This window comes from Mixophyes fleayi, chromosome 4, assembly GCF_038048845.1.
Source record: "Mixophyes fleayi isolate aMixFle1 chromosome 4, aMixFle1.hap1, whole genome shotgun sequence".
Taxonomy (NCBI): domain Eukaryota; kingdom Metazoa; phylum Chordata; class Amphibia; order Anura; family Limnodynastidae; genus Mixophyes; species Mixophyes fleayi.
Window position 1 is genome coordinate 167,774,698 of NC_134405.1, and position 23,948 is coordinate 167,798,645.

General features: G+C 40.6%; 2 protein-coding genes across 2 annotated transcripts in view; one reads left to right on the forward strand and one right to left on the reverse strand.

Annotated features, from left to right (window-relative positions):
* Positions 1 to 9,532, reverse strand: part of LOC142152309 (chloride anion exchanger-like) — a 141,307-nt gene extending 131,775 nt beyond the window's left edge. Inside the window, exon 1 of the mRNA XM_075208821.1 lies at positions 9,480 to 9,532. The gene's annotated coding sequence lies outside the window, so the exon portion shown is untranslated. The remainder of the gene's footprint in view (positions 1 to 9,479) is intronic.
* A 106-nt stretch (positions 9,533 to 9,638) lies between these two features.
* DLD (dihydrolipoamide dehydrogenase) overlaps positions 9,639 to 23,948 on the forward strand; it is a 30,801-nt gene continuing 16,491 nt past the window's right edge. The window contains exons 1-9 of the mRNA XM_075208823.1: positions 9,639 to 9,753; positions 10,809 to 10,887; positions 13,142 to 13,221; positions 15,011 to 15,079; positions 15,666 to 15,735; positions 18,740 to 18,840; positions 22,470 to 22,613; positions 22,889 to 22,990; positions 23,349 to 23,539. Coding sequence (XP_075064924.1) covers positions 9,715 to 9,753; positions 10,809 to 10,887; positions 13,142 to 13,221; positions 15,011 to 15,079; positions 15,666 to 15,735; positions 18,740 to 18,840; positions 22,470 to 22,613; positions 22,889 to 22,990; positions 23,349 to 23,539 — 875 coding nt within the window. The 5' untranslated portion in view covers positions 9,639 to 9,714. The remainder of the gene's footprint in view (positions 9,754 to 10,808; positions 10,888 to 13,141; positions 13,222 to 15,010; positions 15,080 to 15,665; positions 15,736 to 18,739; positions 18,841 to 22,469; positions 22,614 to 22,888; positions 22,991 to 23,348; positions 23,540 to 23,948) is intronic.

Here is a 23,948-nt window from a genome sequence, read left to right on the forward strand (position 1 = left end):
TTTTTACATGCAAAATAATAAACTAATTTGCATTGTTTATTATTGCATTGTAACATGGTTTTGTCCAGGATTAAAGTTACTCAATTGTTTTTGCTTCCCACTCCTTAATGACTCAGGCCCTTGGTTATTCTATTCAGGCCCGGTGCTCCCATTAGGCAACCTTAGGCAGTTGCCTAGGGCGCCGGGACCTGCAGGGCGCCGCTGACTAGATTTTAAAATCTAGTCAGCGGCTTGTGAGAGAATTGCAGCGGTGGCAGGGATACCCAAAGGTAAAATTATAAAGTGTGGAGGGAAAAAAAAAATGTTGGGGGTGGGATTTCATTATTATTTTGCACTTTATGCTCTATCTTAGATTTAAAAACTATGGTGGATAAAATAATTATTTTATTGCACCTTATGATCTATATTTGACTTGCTGCAAGTCAAAAATAGAGTATGACGTGCCAATAAAATAATTATTTTATCCACCATAGTTTTTAAATCTAAGATAGAGCATAAAGTGCAAAATAATCATTTTTCTCCCACATAGCTTGACAAATAAATATAGAGCATGAGGTGGCAAATAGTAATTTTTCAATGGTATATAAATGACTATTTTCCACGTCATACTCTATATTTGATTTGCAAACTATGCAGTGGAAAAATGACTATTATTTGGCATTTCATGCTATATATTTGATTTAAACAGTATGGTGGATAAAATAATTATTTTATTGGCACCTCATGCTCTATATTTGACTTGCAATCTATGGGGTACAATTTCTACACCATAGTTTGCAAGTGACGCAGAGGGGGGTCCAGTGGTGTGATTCAGAGGGGGGTGCATTGGTGTGATGCAGGTGTCCTGAAATCTAACACCTGGATACCTCCCCTCTAGAAATCCTGTGTCTGCAGTGGAGTCTGGACAGTGTTCTGCATCAAACATCACGGCATCTGGACCGCTGGAGAAGGTAAGGCTAATTTTTTTTTTTTTTAAACACAAATGCACCCAGTCGAGTAGGTAAGGGTCTGTGAGGAAGGTATTTGGTGTGTTCGCAGGGGGGGGTGGTATCTTGAAATTTTGCCTAGGGCGCCGAAAACCCTAGCACTGGCCCTGATTCTATTGCTGTGTTATTTCTATGAAAACCTGTAAAGAATGACACTTTACTGTAAAAGAAACTCAAACATTTCAATAGAAGAGGCCTATGAAATATTAACACACCCGGATCTTCAAAAAGTACCTGCCCACCTGTGAAACCCACTGGAGGTGATGTTTACTTATATTCATTTATGGGATGATCCAACAGAAAAATTAATGGAGATTAATTGACAGCAATCAAAATTGACCCTAGTGTCTCTCTCTCTCTCTCTCTCTCTCTGTGTATGAGTTCTCTTGTACAGCGCTGCGGAATCAGTGGCGCTATATAAATAAATGGTGATGATGGTGATGGAGATGTGAGCAATATATCTGGATTAACTAGGGAAATTACATGTGCCACCGAAAATCTCCAAAGATACCAAAAATGTACCACAAGATTAAGACTGACTATGGACCAGGACAGTTCACTAGATATGGGTATATGCTAGTTGATTCTGATTCTGAGATGGTTCTAGTTCAATATATAGGAGATGAAAGAAACAGGCTGCCTCATAGAAACAGTATTTGCACAGGCTTCAAAAAAAAGGTCCTTGGCTTCACTGATGCATCAGATTACAGACAATAAAAGTAAACCAGTGAAAATATTCCAGCAATTTTGCACTTTTCCTGTCCCCAGGTCAGCTCATATACCAGTAGCACAACCAAGAGACATAGAACACATTAAGAATTAAATAAAAAATAAGAAAAGGAAGAAAAGAGTAGGTCACAATGATTTATACAGCGAGTATGAACTCACTGATGTCTTGGAAGGGTTTATAAAGTCTATATGTCTCTTTCTTGTTTTTTTTCTAGTGGGTTCCAAAGAAATTTTGAAGAAACTCCAAACTATTATACCACGGGTCGACCACCCTCAGCACGTCTGCCAGACGTGGCACGCGGTGCCGTTTTCACTAGCACGCCGGCCCCGAGTTCACGTCCAAACATCAAGGGGGAACTCTGTTTTCGGGAGCTCTGAGCTTCCGCCACTGGTCTCTCTGGGGGAACAGGTAGTTTCTGTTTGGACTGTAGCACGCGTGCGGTCATTTATACAGGTACGGCAGCGCAGCATCTATCGTCCGGCTGTGCCTGCTTCTACCTCTTTTTCCCCTCTTTGCCTCCCTTCTGACTCATTATTGGTGAGTGCCTCTCTCACGGTGAACTGTAAAAGAGGCGCCTAATCCAAGTATGTTAGATCTCCCATCTGCATTACAACACTGCATTTCCCTCCTAATATCTGCCTCTGCCCCCCCACCTGCATGCCTGTCCCCCTGCCCCATGTGTGCCTCTGACCCCCATCCCCATGTGTGCCTCTGTCCCCCCTCCCCATGTGTGCCTCTGTCCCCCTGTCCCGTGTGCCTCTGCCCCCCCTGCCTCATGTGTGCCTGTCTCCCCTGCCCCATGTGTGCCTCTGTCCCCCCCTGCCCCATGTGTGCCTCTGTCCCCCCCGACCCATGTGTGCCACTGTCCCCCCTGCCCCATGTGTCCCTCTGCCCCCCCTGCCCCATGCGCTTCAGCCCTCACCGGCCCCATATGCCTCTACCCCATGTGCCTCTGTCCTCCCTGCCCATGTGTGCCCAAACTGTTTGTGTGTATCTGCCTTACATTGTGGATAATACACAGAATGGTACGTACACTGGCGCTTCCGTCTTTGACTCACAGAGGACCTCTAAAACAGAGGAATGTGTCTCCTCAAACCTCTCGTCATACGAGGTACATAATAAAGAAAAAGACAAAGAAAAAACATGGCATAATAACGCACAACACCAAATGAAGTCCACCACCACTATGGGCTATATGTTGATCCTCAAAAGGTAGGTGATGTCAATGAAAACTTCCAATAAGCACCCGTGATACTTTCTTCAATTCTCTCCCCCTCAGGGTATATGCTTACATTAAAGGAGATCAGTATGCGCATGTAGGGTTATTCTCTGTTCCCTTAACAGTATTGCAGAATATATTCTCTCTCACTCCACTCCAACATGTGGACATAAAAAGAAAGAGAAGCAAAGCAACCACAATCGTGCATTATCACAAAACACATTTATTATTATCCATAAAAAAATCTGAATGGTTAGAGTCAATGGTGTGGTCCCGTACCAAGTGTAAAACATGAAAGCGCATATGTATGAATAACCACTGCTGCAGCTCAGTTCCAATTCAAACAGCACTGTCACCTGTACACTCGATCACCGGGTCACCAGCCGATGCGTTTCAACCCACAGTCCCCGGTCTTTCTCAAGGCATGACTCTCGCAATCCAAATCCAAGTTTAAATAGTCTTCATTACCCCGCTGATCACGCAGAGGCGCTGACGGAGCATTCGCAGCATTCCTCACTCAACAGACCCGCCCTCCTCCAGAACGAGGTCTGGTTGAAAATAACTTTATGCATAACAGACATCAGAACATAACGATGTTCAAATTGAGTTCACATAATCTGTCTGCTCTTCTTTTCAAACTGAGGACAATGTCTCTGTCAGCAGCGGACATCGTAGCATATTAGAATAATGATATCACATGTAAAAAATGAAAATAAAAATGGAATTAAAAAATACAATTAAAAAATACATTGTAAGCATTCTGCCAAACGGCATGGTTGTCACAAATATATAAAAACGCCATCTGCATGAGGCAATATAAAGGCACAAATGTGTATAACAAACTGCAACATGGGTCAGATGATAAATAATGACCTACACGTTGCGTGAGCCTAAATAGCCGATCACATGTAACCTGTCCAAAACATGTGAGGCTGATTGATGAAATACAGTATATGCATGGTAACAACATAAAATTCAATAAAATAAACATAAACACACCCATGATAGACCCACACTAAAAAGGAGGCTACATCACAGGTCAAAATCTCAATACATAGTGGACATAATCTGTCCCATAAAGCATCCAATGCTATCCATAGCTGACAGATGTCATGGTGTGTGCACTGAATGTGTGAAGTCATGTAAAGTCGTGGATCAGATATAAACCACACAGTGTGACAAACATGACAGGTGCCCACATGTATTGCAGAATGCATAAAGCCAAATATATACAACATGGTGGGTTATAAAAACCATTTGATCTCAAACTCCGCATTTAAACCTGGAGTTAATGCTTGTAGGTTAAAAATCCAGCGCATCTCTGCCCTCGCTAGATTCCCAGCCAGATCCTTATTCTTCCATGAAGTCTCTAAAGATTAAATGCCCCAAAACTGCTCTATGTGCCGGGGTTCACATGAATGATGCTGTTTGAAATGTTGTGAAACGGAGTGAGTCTCCATACCTTTTCTAATGTTATATATATGTTCCCGCATCCTAATTTTAAGTGGGCGGGTAGTTTTACCAACATATACCTTACCACATGTACATCTTAACAGATATACAACATTTCTCGTATTGCACGTGATGAATTGGTTAATTCTAAATTCATACCCATTGACTGTTAGCTCTGTGGTCTTAGAGGTTGACGATTTGCATGTCTGGCAACCTATACATAACCCACACCTATGGAATCCCACTGTTCTAATGGATTTTCTATTATCTTCATCTAGACAGCTTCTCACTAAGCTATCCTTAATGTTAGGTGCCTTTTTGAAAATATACATGGGTTTCTCCGGAATTAAACTCCCAATAATCTCATCTGTTTTGAGCAAATTTCAATGTTTTGTGAAAATCTTTTTTATCTGTTGATGATCATCTGAAAAATTGGAGATAAATGCCCACTGAAATCTATCAGACTTCTGTTCTCCTATTGCTTTATTAGCCATTAAAATATTTCTGTCCGAAAGTGCTGCAGTTTCCATTGCTATATTCAATTTATTCTCATCATAACCTTTCTTAACAAATGATTCCTTCATTTCACAAATTTGTCTCCTGCACACTTCATCCTCCGAACAATTTCTCCTCACTCTCCGCATCTGTCCCAAAGGAATGTTGTCTAGCCACTTAAAGTAATGGCTACTATCTCGTTGTATGTAGCTTAAAGTGTCTGTGGGCTTTCTATAGGTCATAGTTTGCATCATATTCTCCTTAACATAGACCGTTACATCTAGAAAATTGACCTTCGTTTGACTTATGTCAAAGGTCAATTCGATGTTCATCTGATTACCATTCAAATGACTGCAAAACATACTGAGATCACTTTCAGACCCTTTCCAAATAAAGAAAACATCATCAATGTACCGGCACCAGGACACCAAGCTCGCCCCAAACGGATGGCCCGACCAAACGCTAGATTCCTCCCACTGGGCCATAAAGATGTTGGCGTAGCTTGGGGCGAACTTGGTGCCCATAGCCGTGCCGATACACTGAGAATAGTAATGGTCCTTGAAACGAAAATAACTATGAGTCAAGATGAAACTCATACCCTCTAATAAAAAATTCCTTAAACCCACAGAGAGGTCGGAATTTTCCAAACTTTGAGAAACTGCTGCCAACCCCAATTCATGTGTAACAATCGTGTACAGCGACTTGACGTCTGCTGTCACGAAGAACATCCCGGGAGTCCACTCAATCTGAGCGATTTTTTGTAAAAAATTCTTGGTATCCCGTAAGTATGATCTTGCATTCTGAGCAAATGGTTGTAAGTGGAAATCAATCACTTGGGACAAATTAACCGTCACTGACCCAGTGCCAGACACAATGGGTCTGCTCGGTGGTTCTTTGAGATTTTTATGTACCTTAGGTAAGGTATAAAGTACTGGAGTACGGGGGAATGGAATTATAACAAAATCAGAAATTTCTTTCTCCAATACCCCCTCTTCAACATATTTATTTACTAATACTTTCAATCCATCCGCGATGGAATCAGTGGGATCAGTTCTTAATTTTTTATATGTTTCCCCTGAGTTCAATTGACCTAAGATCTATTGTATATAATAATCCTTATTCATAACGACCACCGCTCCACCCTTGTCCGCAGGCTTAATAACCAGCTCTTTATTCTTTCTCAATCCTTCCAGTGCCTGTCTCTCTATAAAAGTTAAATTCTGCTTTTTCTTGTTTTTATAATGTCCATTCTTTCTAAACTTTTTTATTTCCTCTGTCATAATTTTGTTAAAAGAGTCTATAAAGCTCCCCTTGATATATGAAGGAAAAAAAGTAGATTTTTTCTTGAATCTTTTCTTAGACTCCATCCCATTATTTAATATTGACATCCATCTCACTATTACATTGTGGATGCCTGTCCCTTTCTCACTCCCTCTTTGTGTGCATGTCTTCCTTGCCCCCCCCATCCCATTTGTTTCCCCTTTTTTCCTATGTGCCCCCACAACCCACAGTCCTATTGCACCACACCTTCTACCCCCTTGTCTTCCACTTTTCCTCTTTTCACACCTTTTCTTCTGCTCTCCTGAGAGTGGTAGGCAGCGTTGTTAGCTGCCGATCTGAAGAGGCATAAACGAACAAAGGGAAAACCGCGTCCAACACCACATAACTGAACCTGAGAATTGGAACCTGAGGCTGTCGGGTAAGCAAAATTTTCCCTTAAAAAATCGTATGGGCTTTTTCTTCACAGGGTTACCTCTGGGTATAATACTGCTGTCCTTGGAGGTAACCCCTACAGGAGGCTTTTGCACAGGAAAGCCTTTTTAACACAATGGGGGGTATTCAATTGTCCGCGGGTTCGAGCGCGGAAAAACTATTACCGTTAATACGGTAATCTCTCGCTGGATTTCAGATCGCAGCTCAGGGAGCTGCGAGCTGAAATCCAGCGAGTAAATTACCGTATTAACGTTTTTTCTGAGCAGGATTACCGTAATAACAGTAATGCTGCGCGAACCGCGGGATTTTCGCCAATCCCGCGGACAATTGAATATGCCCCAAAATATCTGTCCTTTTTTGCCATCTCTGGATGGCGATAACAGATGAAATATTTTTGTTTGTTTGTTTTTTTTTTCTAAAAAAATATTTAAAAAATATAGACTGGTTTCCATGCCACACCGCCAGTGGGCATGGCCAGCATGCTTTGGGGCGTGGCTATAATTTTAGACAGTGCTTGGCTGCTCTCCAACTCTTCCTATCCCCATCATATACACGGACAATGCTGCCTGCGCTACTGTTAGGGGCACACAGCTCTCCCTTTTCAAGCAGAACGTGTGAAACGATACATACCTCCTAACTGTCCCTACAATCAGGACAAAGTCCTGATTGAGTGTGTCAGAACAGTTGGCAGATTGTCCTGCTCTTTCCTACCTGTTCTTGCTGCTTTCAATACTTGTTGGGAAGAGATGGCTGTGAACAGCGCAGACAGAAACTATCTGCACACAAGCTGCAAAGCCACCAGCCACCTCAAGCATACAGTACTCCAGGCTGGGAGGGTTTCATGCACTAGGAACCCCCCTCCCCCTCGGTTTGCCTATGATATATATATATATATATATATATATATATATAGAAAAGTGGCACACCAGGGCTTGATGAGGTTTGCCTGTTCTGTTGCCTTCCAACAGAATTTTTATGTTACCACAATTGATTTTGTCATTAAATGTTTGATGAATCACCACTCATACCAGCAGCCTTTCTCTTACATGAAACAATGAATCAGACTTTTCCTTGAATGTCTACTTGAACACAGTGGCGCACGCAGGGGGGGTTTCTGAGTCTCTAGAAAACCCCCCCTGCGCTAACTAAGTGGCCACTGTCCTATACAGCAGCCGCGGCGCTGTCAAAAAAGCGTCCGCGGCGGTGCTGTATTGTATACAGCACCGGCGCGGACGCTTCTTAGACAGCGCCGCAGCTGCTGTATAGGACAGCGCTGGCGAAACGGAGCTTTTTGCCAGCGCCCCCCCCGACAATCCTCCGTGCGCCCCTGGAACATTGTCCACAATTGATTCCAACAAGGTAATTGTAGTTACAGACAGGAAACAAGCCATTTTAAATGCTTTTGACACTTTACTTCCAAATGGAAGTTGTATGCTGGAATCACATCAGACAAAATGTTAAATTCTGACTCAGAAAGCATGATACGTCAATTGACATCAAGGTTTATTTAACAGATAACACAGCTTTTTTTTTTAATACATTTACTATAGTTTCTGCCTTTATTCAGTACACTTACTACTGTATGGTTTCTAGCTTTTTCAATACATTTAAGATGTTTTATGGTTTCCAGATTTTTCATTGCATTTAATATGGTTTCCGGCTTTTTATATGAATCTAGTGTAAATCATACTTGCCAACTCTCCCTGAATGTCAGGGAAAATCCCTGAATTAGGGGGGGATTTCCCTCACTCCCTGAAGAGTCTGGCATTCTCCCTGATGCTGAGCCAGTACAAGACGTGGTTGGCTTCGCCATCTGTGGCATGATGACACAGTTAAGAAAATGTGTCCTATGTCCATGTATTGATCCATATGGAGGTGGCCATTTTCATGGAGACCAAGATTTAATCAAAGACTGACCGGTAAGACATCATGACTTCAGTAATGGAAACAGAAATGTAAAAGACACTTCAGTCTCTAGAGATTCATTAGCTGCTTTTATTTAACACATAGTTGCCCACTCTCCCGGAATGTCCGGGAGACTCCCTCATTTCTGGGAGACCAGGCTAACCTCCCGATTCTGTAATTGGTCAAAATTATGACAATCTTTTAGGGGACAGGGCCAAAAATGATACGATTCATCAAGCCCCACCCCCCACCTCCCCTGGGATCTCCCTGAAGCCAACGTGTAAAAGTTGGCAAGTATGGTATAAATCAGTGTTTTGTGTGAAGTGTGTGTTTCAAAGCATTTTCTATGAATCTCAGCTTTTTCAATACACTTTACAATGTTTCTGGATTTTACCCATGCTTCAAGCCAGTCGTAACTTAGAATTCTAGCGCCTGGGATGAGAAAGACAAATGCCTCCCCCCTAGCCCTCAATTTTAACTAAATGAACCTAAAATATTCCTAAATTGCGCCCCTCCCCTTCAGAGTGGCGCCATGGGCCGCCCCTGTCGCGCAGCCCTAGTTACGGACTTGCTCCAAGCCGATAGAGGACTTCTGACCGCATTGACCAACATACCCTGCAACTTTGACCATGCACCTGGCGATATCAGAAAAATATTTCTTTTACATCATACAGGTCTATTAGTTCAAAGAGAAAATGAAGAAAAAAAGGCATGGGTCCAGAAGATGGATAGCTGAATAGCTGAACCTAACACACGTTACTTTGATCATATTTGCAAATAGGGTAGTGGGGGGGGGATTTCTGAGTTCCTTAGAGTCGTCGCAGTTCAATGTAATCCTATACCTTAACAACTATATTTTAAAAATATGTCACATAGACATTAAAAGGGCATATTGTAAAATAAACCCAAAGACACACATGTATTCGTTTCTACTCTCTAATAAAATGACAGTTCGCGCAACCCTGGACTAAGTGCTTACTGTTGTGTGGGTTTGCCCACATCAAGAATGGCCGCCGCACAGCTTTCTGGTTTAGCCCAGTATTGAGTTAGAGCTCTCGGGAACCACGTGTCCTGTTTACTAATTCAGCTAACAAACTACATTTTCCAGAGTGCATTGTGACAGCAACACTCCCCTCGCGCATGCGCAGCCAGTGAAGTCCTTGATCCGCAGAAGCCCAGGCTGGGAAACAGAGTGAGCCTGCTACGGAAACAAAATGCTTAGCTGGAGCCGCGTGTATTGCACCTTAAGTAAGGTAAAGAGAAATTCCCGGTGAGCAGAAGTAGTAACCGGTTCGCTGATGTCCACCTGGCTGTTTCCCAATCACGATTCTGTCCCAGTTTGTCAGTGTGTGGATGACAGCTGGGGCCTAGAAGACAAATAGTCCCGTGGCAGCACTTGGAGACCAACTAACAACTGACCTTCACTTCTGATGTACCACAGCTCTCCCACTTTCACATGAGAATTACCATTGTCTTATATTTTACATGCCAGGAATCAGTCACTTTATGGTATCTCTTGCTGAGTTTTATTATGTTGAGCTTGACAAAACCATGACTTGATTTACTGACCCACCTTAAACCTCACAACACCGACAAGCTCAAGATAACAACTTTCTCTGGCTGTTGCACAGTTCAGAATTATTGTATCTTTATTTTGTATAAAAACATATGATACATTACATTCAAGTGTACTGCAGTGAGCTTTAAGCACAATACACCGTGAAATGTAATCAGACATACTTTTTAGTACAATACAAGACATGTTGTATAGTGTAAGGATGTCATATCTTGCACATTAAGTACTGCGCTAACATTGTAAGTGGAGCAGCTGCCATTATTTCAGACTTTAATGAAGTTTGGAAATTATATCGCCGCCAATCATTTTGGATGGTAGCACACAAGTATGTTTATCTTGCTGCTATTTTATAGGTTGGATGCTGCTGTCATGAGATTGAGCCTGTAAGGCACAGTAATCTCTATTATTGTTGATTTGTTAGGTGCCACAGTGCTTAACAAAAACCAATGCTCTGTGAACCACTTAATATGGGAGCATGCAGCTTTCTATTGGTCCTCCCGCACACACCCATTTTAAGCAGTTATTTTAGAATGGCAGTCAGGCCATAGAAACGGATGAGCCCCGCAAAAACCTATTTCCACGTGCAGTTCCTGGCGCTCCACTAAGTTAGACTAATGGTTAAATGTAATAGATTTTTAATAGAGATTGGGATGGATAAAAGTTATCAATTCTAAAATGTTCATCACACATTAGCTATATTCTTAAGTTTGATTCATTGTTTTGCATGTTTAGAAGACTCACTTCAGTCGAGTCACACCTGGGTTGAAAAGAACATGTGTTGTACCACTTCGAACCTATGCAGAACAATCATGTAAGTTATCTGTATTTTTTATTATATATATAATTAATATTATGTATTAAGTGTGTGGCTACATTGTTATTTTTCAGGGTATTTTGTCATTTTGCAGTCCCTGGAAGAAAAATGCAGCTTGCAATCTACAAATAATACAAGAGGGTCATTCTACTCTTTTTATTACAAATGCGTGTGCATTGTTTGTCATCTACTAGAAACAACTTTTTGTTGTGTTGTTGGTTCTTGGGCTGTTACTTTTTATGTGATTAGCCTTTTCTGAAGGCTTCATATTTAAGAAGCTTTAATATTGATTTGTAAGGCACGAAAGTGCTCTGCAACATCGGTCAGTGGAAGAAACGATATGTTAGACATATTAAAGGGAAAAAAAACAAAAAAAAAATGTTAAATAAAACACACCATAATAGCACACACAAAAATATTTTTTAAACAACTTCCATCATAGAAAAGATATATGTCTGTATGCGGGATATCTGCAACTGGATAATTTTAAACTTTACTAAACCTCACCTGGATAATTTAAATGGATATCCTGCATTCAGATATTTTGTATTGCTTCTATGACGGAGGTTGATTTAAATGTCTTATTAATAAAAATAAACATTTTTACACCAATCTTTTTTTTTAACATCTCTGCCATATTTGAGACAGAGTGGAGACAAGAGGAGGAAAAATGGGGATTAGAAATCATTTGTATAGCTCATGTAATGAAGCAGGCAGTATTTAGAAAGCAGCACCACTGCCACAATGCTTCTAGATGCAGATATCATCACTATTTTGAGATCTGTTTTCGTGCATTGTACTAGAGTTAAGTAAAGTTGGCACAATGAATTAAATTGAGGCTAATGGGTATGATACCTTTTTCAGATTCTTCTGAGTGACTGGCCAAGATGCATGCATCCAAATGATTTGTGAATGGTGTATAATGGTGTTTTATTCCTCCAGATGAACTGCACGACACTTGTGTGAAACAGAGCTTAAGTGGACATAGGCATGCATACCGATAGGTAGAGAAGTTTTGGTAACAGATTAAATTTTTCACTACTATCCTTCTTAACCACAAAATGATCTGCTTTAGTCAACTAAATAGGTCTGCTGATATGAGAACTTAGGGATGTTTTTTTTCATAGAGTGTGTCATAGCTGTCATATACCCCCAGATTATTTTGTTTGGTGTCCAAGCAAAGTTGTGTTGCGTTTTAAGAGTTAAAGGAGGGGGGGTGAAATGTTGAGGTGTGGAGGCTCTATATTGGAATAGCCCATCTTGTAGCCAGAGATTGACCAATATGCAGAAGGAATATTATATAGGTTTAGCAGCGAGGTATGTGGGAGGACTGTGTGAGTAGTTCGTCATCGGCAAGCAGAGATATATCTTGTTTGTGTCTGACGGAACATAGCCAGAGACAATAGACAACGGACACACCATTTTTACAATTTAAAAAAAAAACAAACAAGAAATTTACTGATGACAAATGCTGCAGGCTGCACTGTTAAAAAATGGACGTCAACAGTGAGGGCTTGTTCACAAATATGTGCTGGGACAATGGGTCACAACACACAATGTGTGCTTTAAATGAGTTTTTAGACATGTAAATGCATGTAATTGTGTTCATTGGCTTAATGTCCGTTGCAGAGTATGAGCGTATCTATTTCACGCAAGATGCGCTACGTTAAATAGACATTCTGAGCTACACTCATTCCTCTTCAGCTGTGACCTTTTTCCTATTAGAATGTAAGTTCTCTCATGAGCAGGCTCCATCCTACCCTTTGTTTTCATGTCTGCATTTATATGGTCTACCCTGCGTGTCCTGTTCTCCCCACTGTGTGGTGCTGCAGAGCAATGGGTTAATTTCTCTGTGCTTCACTGAATTAGTGCCTTTTGTGCCAGTATATCAGCCTCATTAGCTCAGTAAGTGGAGATGAGAGTACTTTCAGCCAATGCTTCCCAGGAGGGACTTATTTGCCATTATATCACACATTGTAAAAGAAATCATCTCTGCATTTAACATTTTATGGATTTCTTCTGAGGGATCACACTGTATTGTTGGTGAAATATATACAGAACAGTAGAATATTCCACTGGCAATCTCTTATTGACATGTCTGTTGGAAATGGAGTTCATCAGTGAGAAATGAACACGTCATTTAATAAACTCTAATTGCTATGTATCCTATTTCTGTTGTGTCCTCTTTTTAATATGTGCTTTTTATGCATTATAAAATAGTTTATTATGTGTATCATTCTTTATCTTTAAGTTGATGCAGATATCACAGTGGTTGGCTCTGGTCCAGGCGGTTATGTTGCTGCTATTAAAGCTGCCCAGTTGGGCTTCCAGGTGAGTTGTTGTCATAAGATGCAATCTGTGTACAGTGTATACTGCTCTGCTATACTACATGAAGTAAGTCAGGGCATGCAGGCACTGGGGTACAATCATTTTTAGGGTAATGTACCAACATATTCCCACTATAGGTCATGCATATCTCCGGCAGTTATCATAAGACTCTATCACAATGTAACCCTGGTGTTCCTTAATCTGTGCACAGGCAGAAACCCCTATCCAAGCCTGTAATTTTAGACACTTGGGGGCATATTCAATTCTTCTGAATCCCCGCGGCGTTAAAACTATTATCGTTATTACGGTAATAGTAAGCTGGGTTTCAGCTCGCGGCTCAGGGAGCTGCGAGCTGAAATCCAGCGAGAAAACTACCGTAATAACGGTTTATATGCACACTATTACTGTCATTACGGTACGGTAATAGTGCGCGGAGCGCGAGAATTTTGGCGTTTCCGCCAACAATTGAATATGCCCCTTAGAAAAAAAACAAAGAAGTAAAAGTAAGCTATGTTTGTAGGCTAATATTTGCTAGTATGTGTTTAAAGTTGGTGGGTCTAATCATATTTTATGACAATTACAAACTACTTGTTTGTAAGTTAAAAATAATTATTGGTCTCCACACCCATTTATGACCTGCTCATGATGGTATATTATTATTATTATTATTATTATTATTTGCAATGCTGATCGAACAGTGTGCAGACACTTCACACCACTCAATTCACTGAAATTGATAACCATGTGACTGGTCTCAGGCCCGCATTGCCATCCAGCTCTCCTACCTCCCTAATAAACCAATGTGCCATATATATATATATTATATATCGCTAGTTTTTACTATGATGTTCCATCAAAATAACATTTTATCAGAGCATTAAACATCCCCAGTCCAAGTGTTTTTCAGGTAATGTAAAGACTACAGACTTTGTACCATAAAATTGGTTGCAGGTTTGCATTTGAGTTGAGATTCTGAAGGAACAGAAAACATAAATGGTTCTGGATAGTGAAGTTGTTTAAACAATAAGTATCTTTTCATCCAAAATGAAGTGTTATCGGTATGTGTTTAGTATTATGCATCGGTAACAATGACATTTTTGTTAACAGCTGGGGTCCAGTGTTTTGGCCAGGAACACTCTAATTCTGTTCTTGACCACCTGATCATTCCACTGAAATGCTTGTGGATCACATCAAAGGGAAATCTGAGGAGAATGTTATTATTAAAGTCTAAGGCATACATCAATTGCATACAAGTAACCTTGGATAGTGTTATGAAAAATATATATATATTCTGCTGTGTATATATAGGGATTCTGGATTATAAGTTTGTACAAAAAAATTAAATCTGATTTCTCAGTGGAGCACAAAGGAGCCTGTGTGAGTGGCACATCAATGCAGAAGTTCACCATGCTAGTGCGGACTTATTTCTGGGTTGCTGATAGCTCCTGACAACAGTCTCACTGCTGCTCCTTCTGAAACCCTTAGGTTTGCCTCCTGGGACTTCTTCATTTGAGTCCAGGAGGCTTCATTAGAACCCATTCAGTTCCCTTTGCTCTACAGCTGCTGGCTGGGGTAAAGTTGTGCTGGCTGGCTGCTGCGCTCCCTGTACTGGACCACTTGGATTCGGATACACTCTAGTATTACAGCACTGAATCAAACTCAATGTTATTACTTGTACCTTTTGCTCGTCTGGCTAAATTAAGCCGGGTAACATAAGTGTAATGAAAATGTCACAATTTAACTGCATTTATTTTTTAATTGATTACATGAATTAAATTTTATTTACTTTTAGGTTGTTTGTGTGGAGAAAAATGAAACTCTTGGTGGAACCTGCTTGAACGTTGGCTGTATTCCATCAAAGGTATGTATAGAATAATAAATAAATAAAAACACATAACAATGTGTAATATATATCATAAAAATATATAAAGATTTTTTTAGGGCATGTGTAACACATTGTATTGTTGGGCAGTTGTCCTTTTCATATTAATCACCGCTCCATATATTTCCTGTCTCTTAAAGTGTTCCTGTCACCTGCACAAAATACATACTTAGTGTTTCCTGTGTAACTATATACAGTATAGGCAACCATTATATCCACTTAACCAACATTGTCTATCAATTCACTGTGACTTGACTGAGGCATTCTGTTCTACTGTGTGTGTAGGTGACAGATACACTTTCTACACTTATACAGATTTATTATTTGCATACATTATATCATACCACAACTTTTTAAAAAGCAAATGTTGGACTAAACAAGCTCTCCTATAATTAGAAAGTCATGCCCACAGTTGTGAAGCCACTCCTGCTTTCTGATAGGTCATGAATTCGGGTCATCCTGCCAATACCAGGTGTACTGTGAGGCATGTTATGTTTGTATTGTCAACTTTTTGGTCATTTTCTTTTCTGTTCAAACCGAGTCAAATAAGATTTTTGTTTGACAGGCTTTGCTGAACAACTCTCATCTGTATCATTTAGCTCATGGAAAGGATTTTGCAAGCAGAGGAATTGAAGGTAAATGTTCAAAGTGTTTTCTGACTGTATGACTTGAGCCAGTTGATTAAATTGGTAGTACACATAATGGGATTTTCAGAGTTATATTTAAGATAAGTTGCTCTGCCTGTGATTTAAAGACCATATGCCCTTTTTGAGAAGGGTAACACTCCATAGCTAGTTTGTGTGGTTGTATTACCTAATTTGACTGGTCCTAACTCTAATAAATGAAATGACCAAGTTTGGGTATTTAAAAATGGAAAGCAAAGTTCACAACAGCATTTCCAGAAAGTACATACATCCCATGGCTCAGAGCTTCCAAAACCAAACACCAAATCTCCTAATAGGTGTTTCCCAAAACAATCCTTCAAGGAGGAAACACAGAATCTGTTTTAATAGGCAATAGGTTCAAATAAGGTGGTGGGCAGTTCATTACTGCTCTTCCCCTCAATAGCTAGAGAGCAAAAACACCTAACCGAGCCAAGAAAAGAAACACCTTATGTAAAAGTAGTTCTAAAAGACTTTGACCGCCTTGACTGGTATCTTTCACATATACCCTACTTGTAACCTCATAGTCGAGCCTTCAGATTTACCCAATCAATACTGCTATTATATTTGAGATTTTACTTTTTTATGGTTTAAGCTATTTTAATACAACCAACTTAGGGTTTTCAAAACAGGACCTCCTATTATAGTAGGATTAAAACATAAACCTGTACGTTTATTACTTAGAAGATAATTTTGTCTACTTGGCTTGCTTGCAAAAGTATATAGAATTTTAATATATTTTTTAATTTATTATAGCTTTCATGCATATATTTGCTTGAGGTTTATAGTGGAACTAAATATTTTAATATGTTGTATATAGTATTGACTTCTCTTGAATTTCAGAGTGGCTCTGATTATCTGCATAAACAATCAGAAATTGCTCTCTGATACTGCTATAATTCTGTGAGAGGTATAATACTTAACTAAATATATTCCTCATGCGGTGTTTCACTCCTCTGCTGTGGGTTTTCATGTTAGGGGGAAGGTACTTCTCTAACTTAGGCGTTTAAGTGACAGCTTTACAGGCATGCTGTGCACAAATGCACTGTGTGGATTTATACATACGGGCAGAGACCGTGAGGGCAGATGACTGCATTCTTGGCTTTTTGACCTGTCTGAGATCCCATTGGGACACTTACCCAAAGATATGAGAGGAGCTTCATGATTATTATTATTGTAGATCTGTAAAGCGCCACAGTGCTCCATAGCACTGTGCAGTAGGGAAAACAGGACATGCAAGGCAGACAAAATAAATGTAGACATGAAAACAAAGGGTGAGGAGGGCTCTGCTCATTAGAGGGCTTGCATTGTAATTGGCAGAGGGCAGAGCTGAAACAAAAGGAATGAGTGTTGCTCAAAGTGAAGAGTGGGACAGTTGTGAGGGTGCATTAGTGTAAGTAGTTTCATCGGGGATAAGGTAAGCTCTAAAAAAAGAGATGGGTTGTCAGAGAGTGTCTAAAGATTTGAAGGCTGTGGGAAAGTCTGATTGAATGTGGTAGGGAATTCCATAAGTGGGGAGCAGCACCGTAAAAGTCTTGTAGGTGGGAGTGAAATGTGCAGATCGAAGAGGGTGGGTAGTTTGATATGAGATGTAAGAAGAGGTGGTGTTGAGGGCTTTGTAATTAATGGTGAGTAATTTTAATTGGATTCAGGAAGACACAGGTATAGGCAAAGTGGTGCAGCAGATGTGATGTGGTGAGAGAGGAAGATCAGTCTTTCAGCAGCATTTAGGGTGGATTGAAGTGGGGATACATGAGTGTCGGGAAAGCCAGAGAGCAGGAGATTGCAGTAGTCAAAAGGAGAGAATGGATAAGCGTTTAGATGGCATGTTGGATAACAAAATAGCATATTCTGGCAATGATTCGAGGTGGAGTCGACAGGACTAGAACAGCGTCTGGATGTGAGGAATAAAGCAGAGGGTGGAGTGAAGTGTGACACAGAGGCCGTGGGCTTGGGAGACTACGGAAACTGTGGTGTTATTGATAGTGAGGTAGATTTGAGGGAATGTGGTCACTAGAATGAAGGAAGATAAGCTCTCTTTTGATATACTTGGCTTTAAGTAGCATGGGGACATCCATATAGAGATAGCAGAATGGGAAAGGTCAGGGGAAAAGTTATAGATTTGGGTGTTGTCAGTGTAGAGGTGGTACTACAGGTCGAATGAGCAAATTAATTACCTAAGAGAAGAGGTGTATAGTGAAAAAAGTAAAGGGCAAAGAACTTAGCCATGTGGGAACCCAGCAGATAGGGAAGGATGTGCCAGAGGTAGAAACACTAAAGGAGCTGTTTGATAGGTAGGAAGTGAACAAGGAAAGAACTGTGTCATGAAGGCAAATGGAGTGAACATTGTATAAGAGAAGAGTGATCAACAGTGTCAAAAGTAAGTAGCAGAGAGTTCAAGGAGAATGAGTATGGAGAAATGGCCCTTGGACTTTGCAGTATGCAAGGAGGGAGGGGGGAGGAGGTGCATGTGGGCAGAGAAGTGAGTTGAAGGTGGAAAAAGGCGACATGGCTTAGAAGACTGGGTGGGGATATTAGAAATTTGAAGTATGTTTGCTCGGCAATTGTTAGGGCAGTGTGGTAAGATGATCAGATGTATATAAAGCAAATTGATAGGAATGAGATTTCCTCCAGGGGTGCACTGCCGTGTGGGAGCACTTTTGCTGGTAGGGGGTCTGTTAGGTGTGCCATGGTTGGGGTTTGGATTGAAATAATAATATGGGTAATAATTTTTATAGAACTGCAGTAGAATGTTAGCTTAACACCGAACAATGTATATTATCTCTATGGTTTTAGTTTCATTTCCCAATAAAAAAAAAATGCTGGGATTGTAAAATTGATTTAATTTTATGTGATAGACATTTATCATTTCCACATATGAAAGATGCTTTGTACATGCAATTTTTAACATGTGTTGTCATATATTTGAGAATTGTTCCATAAGACACTGATCTATATCCCTCCTATATTCTTACAGTGACTGGACTCCGCTTAAATCTAGAAAAAATGATGGAACAGAAAAGTGGTGCCGTGAAGTCTCTTACAACTGGCATTGCTCATTTGTTTAAACAGAACAAGGTCTGGTGTTTGCATTTTAAACACTTGGGGGTAACTTATCAAGCTGTGGGTTTCAAAAGTTGGAGATGTTGCCTATAGCAACGAATCAGATTCTAGCTGTCATTTTGTAGAATGTACTAAATAAATGATAACCAGAATCTAATTGGTTGCTATAGGCAACATCTCCACTTTTTCAAACCCGCAGCTTGATAAATTTACCCCATGGTTATTAATTACACTGATTATATTGAGATGATTACAGAAAGCTATTATTTCTTGTCTAAATACAATAAAGGCAGCCATTGTGTGTGCTAATAATATTCCTTAGACCACAGCTTATTGGTTCACTGGTAACAAATGACATCACCAACAAACTTTCCCAATGGACAGACTGCATTCAAAGGACAATTGGTTTAGCCTAAGTATGCTTCCCTCCATGGTTGGCTTTTGTGCAGAGAGTTGTGTGGATTGCACTTGCTTTATTTCTCATCTTCCCTCCCTTTTCTGTGTTTCTTTGAGAAATCCCTTATGTATCTCTCTTGCCATAGCTGCAGGAGAAGTGTATTTTTTCTGTATTTTCTCCCATCTGCAGTAGAGTTAGTTCTATTCCATTCTAACAGGCAGGACAAAAACCTCCCTCCACCTCTCCCCTATAACCCTCAGCTTCCCCACTCCTCCAGTGCCATTCACAGGAAGTGAACAGGTGGAGTGTGGTATAGGATGCCTGGTCCACACTCTGCATGCTTCCAATACTGAATTCCATCACCTATTTTGGCTGCCTAGAGTGAGAAGGTGTTGCTAATGCTGTGACTTGTATTCTCCACTGTTCTGCAGGGATTGCTAGTGTTAAACTGTGCCTCTACATGTTATTGTTTTAGCAGTTCCTATTAGACAGGAACTATATCTCAATCTGTCTGTCTCCACCAATAAGCTTAGAAATCAGAATTAAGGCTGGTTTCCAAAATTATTTTTATTTTAGTATGCTATGTGTCCTATGTGTGAGCTGTACTGTATCTTTTATACACACCAACGAAACTTACCATAGACTGTTGTTCCATGATCCATTTTGTGGATATGCTTTCTCTTTCCTGTCATTGGGAGACACTGTGACCATATGGTATAGTCAGTGTACTTGGAGCAAAGGCACTTTAAATCTAAAACTGTTCAGTGGATATCTCCTCCCCTACTATGCCCCTCCCATCTTGAACCAGGTGCATGAAATTGCTGGGGACCATTGTGTCTGTGTACGAGTCTGTGCCTTTCAAAGTGTTTCAATCTAGGCTGCTTCAGTGGGAGCTTCTCAGGAAATGGTCCAGGTCCACCCTTCCCCTGGACTGACAGCTCATCACTTTGTCCACGGCTACACGACAATTCCTCATGTGGTGGTTGACAAGACAAAATCTCACAAAAGGTCAGTCCTTCCAAAACTGGAGGTGGACCTTCGTCACCACGGACGCCAGTCTGTCTGGGTGGAGAGCAGTCAAAGGTCCTCTTCGGTTCCAGGGATTCTGGTCTCACTAGGCATCCTTATTGCCCATTAATGTCCTGGAGCTAAGAGCAATCTACAGAGCCCTCTTGCAGGATCAGTGGTCCTGGCTGGAAAGCCACTGAAAGTCCAGTAGAACAATGCAAAAGCGGTAGCCTACCTGAACCACTAGGGGGGAACACACAGTGCCATGGCCATGCAAGAGCCAGCATGAATCATGTACTGGTTGGAGTGCCATATTCCAGTAATATCAACCACATTCATCCTGAAGGTGGAGAACTGGGAGGCCGATTACCTCGGCCAAAACAGGATATATCCAGGAGAATGGTCCCTTGATGCAAATATATTTGCTCAGCTGGTACTGTGCTCTGGTCAGCCAGAGATTGATCTCATGGCATTGCCTCTGAACTTCCAAGTTCCTCAGTTCCGCGCAAAATCTAAAAACACAAAGGTGAGGTACACAGATGCAGTGTCAATCCTGTGGAAGTTTTGGCTGGTTTACCTGTTTCCACCATTTCCAATGCTTCCGCGGATGTCAAACTAAAAGGAGAATGGGTAGCCGCTATTCTGGTGACTCTGGATTGGCCACGCAGGACATGGTACTTCCTAAAGAAGTCCATCTGGGTCTTTTTCGCACAAGGTTGTGCAGACTATGATTAATGCAAGGAAACCTTCTGAAAACTACTATTGTGTATGGAAAGCTTATATTCAGTGGTGTGAAGGTCACTGTTTTCACACTTCCTGGTTTAGTCTTTCCTAATTGTTATCCTTCCTACAGGAAGGTTTTGACAAGGGCCTCCATCTCGCTTGTTTGAAGATGCAGGTTTTGGCGCTATCGTTTTTATTTCAGTACAGACCTTCCTTCAAGGGAGCCTGTAGAGCCTTGAGATTTTAATTTAGTGTTCAGGGCACTTACTAAAGAGCCCTTTGAGTCTTTAGGATCAGTTGATCTGTTATGTGGTAGGTTGTGTTTTTTACATGCTTTTTATTCAGCTCTCTGTGTGTTTGTGTTGGGGGTGCTGTGCTGTAACCCTCTTTTTCTGGTTTTTCATTATGTCAGGGCAGTGCTTCGCATGGGGCCCTCCTTTGTGCCAAAGGTGGTCTCCTCTTTTCACTTGAACCAGGAGATTGTTGTTCCAACTTTTTGTCCTAGTTATCTGACTTCTGATGTGTTTTTGCAACTTCTGGATGTGGTTCAGGCCCTTAGATGCTACGTGGACTGTATTGCTTCTCTTCATAAGATTAATATCCTTCTCATTCTGTATGTTGTGCACAAGTGCTGTTGGCCCTCATCCATGCAGTCTATTATTGCTCGTTGGATAACATCCACTATTCATTTGGCTTACGTTGTGGCGGCTAGACCGGTGCCGGTTGACTTAAAGGCAGTTGGTGCTTCCTGAGCGGAGCGTCAAGATGCTTCGGCTGAACAGTTATCGGGCCGATACGCTGTGTCTGTACACACCTTTTCCAAATTCTACAAGTTGCAGGGCTTTATATCTCAAGATGCAAGGTCTTATGTGCAGCTGTTTCAGAGTGATCCCTCTCTAAGGGGCAGGTTTGGAATGTTCCCAGGGCTGCAGTGTCCCCCCAAAGCCAGGAAAGAAAAAAAAATTTTTTTTTTTTAATCACCGTAAAATCCATTTCTCTGATTTTGTTGGGGGACACTGCACTCCTTCCCTTGTTCTGCTTGTCTGTTGTTTATGTGTAGGTAGTTTATTGTTACGCCTAGTTAGGCCCTCTCTTCTGGGTTTTGTTCTAAAACTTTCAATGGCTTTGGATGGGAGGGGCATAGTAGGGTGGAGGTGTATCCACTGAACAGTTTAAGATTTAAAGTGCCATTGTTCCAAGTCCACCTACTATAGTCCATGGTCGCAGTGTCCCTCAATAGAATAAGATAAATGGGTTTTATGGTGAGTAAAAAGTTTTTTTGTTGTTTTTTTTGTGAATGAATACAGCATGGGGAGCAATACTCCTTGTGGCTCAATATGTTGATGCTTGTGTTTTTCCTGCTTACCGCACAAAAGGATTGTGTGCCACATGCTGGACATTAATGGGCCACAAAATAATAGAAGTACACTTCAGGTTTTAGATTGTTCAGTTGAAAATCCTTAAAAATACTTATTTATTAGTTGTTCACACAATAATAGTGGTATGTCTCATACAGGTTGTACATGTTCCAGGCTTTGGAAAAATCACAGGGAAAAACCAAGTAACTGCAACAAAAGCAGATGGCAGTACACAGATAATCAACAGTAAGAACATCCTCATAGCCACTGGATCTGACGTTGCTCCATTCCCAGGAATTGAGGTATTATAAATTTACATTCATTAGTTAACCTTGGAAAGTAAAATAAATGCCTAATTGGAGGGAGAAAATTAAATGTAACTAAAACACAAAAATGGTTTTGTTTTCATGTATTATTGTGCGTAGATTACAAACAAATGTAGTGTGAAACATGATTTCAGTGTTTTTGTGCTATTTATTTTAGTCTTTTTGTTTTTGTTTTAGGCATTTTAATGCAAAACAGCAATACATGATCTACTATAATGTTTGTGTGTTGATCAAATGTTGTTGAATTTCAGATTGATGAGGACACCATAGTTTCATCCACTGGCGCATTATCCCTGAAACAAGTACCTGAGAAGATGGTGGTTATCGGTGCTGGTGTAATTGGTGTAGAATTGGTAAATTTGTCACTGTCAAACTTATTAAGTGTATACACAATTTTAACATGTTTACGTGTTGGCAGTGGTTTATTGGTTAATATTGCACTTATTGTACAAATGAACTAATACTTTTATTACTAATTTGTGCAATATAGGTGTAATAGTATTGTTGAAGGTACTCAACTAAAATTTATTTCTTGTCTCATTGCAAAAAGACAAAAAGTACTTTACAAAAGCTAACATAAAGTACTGCAGACTATGATTTTTGCTTTATGAGTGGATTGCATTTTGTAATTATGCATTTCTTTGTGTAAAATAGTTTGAATAATCTTGAATACTAATTTAACATTTCTGCTATCTCTCCTTTGATTTGCAGGGGTCAGTGTGGCAGCGGTTGGGAGCAGAAGTTACAGCAGTTGAATTCTTGGGCCATGTTGGTGGATTAGGGATTGACATGGAAATCTCCAAAAATTTCCAGCGCATTCTTCAAAAACAGGGACTGAAATTAAAACTGAACACAAAGGTCACTGGCGCCACGAAAAGGGCAGATGGGAAAATTGATGTTTCGTAAGTATGACCGTCATGTTTTTGAAAGTAGAGCATATGAAGACTCTATGACACAGCCTACATCATATAGGGATTGGATGAAGTCCCAAGTTTTTGTCAAGGTTTTTCTCATTGGGGGATACTGAAACCATGGAAAATAGAGGTGCGTGCAGGAGCTTGAGCATTTTAAGGAAAACCTGATGACGTTTATTCATAGGAGCAAGCCACTTTAACTATTTACTGCCATAGGCAGTATAATTTACAAATTTTAACTTTTGTTGTAGGTTTTACTCCTGCCAGTGACAGCCGGCAAAGACAGCAGCTTCCCTGTACAGACTGTGCTCTGGAGCAGTAGCTGACTCCTGACTCCCCTCCCACTGCAGTGGAGTCAGAGAGGAATTCTTCCAGGTGGTCTCTATCATCACTAGGG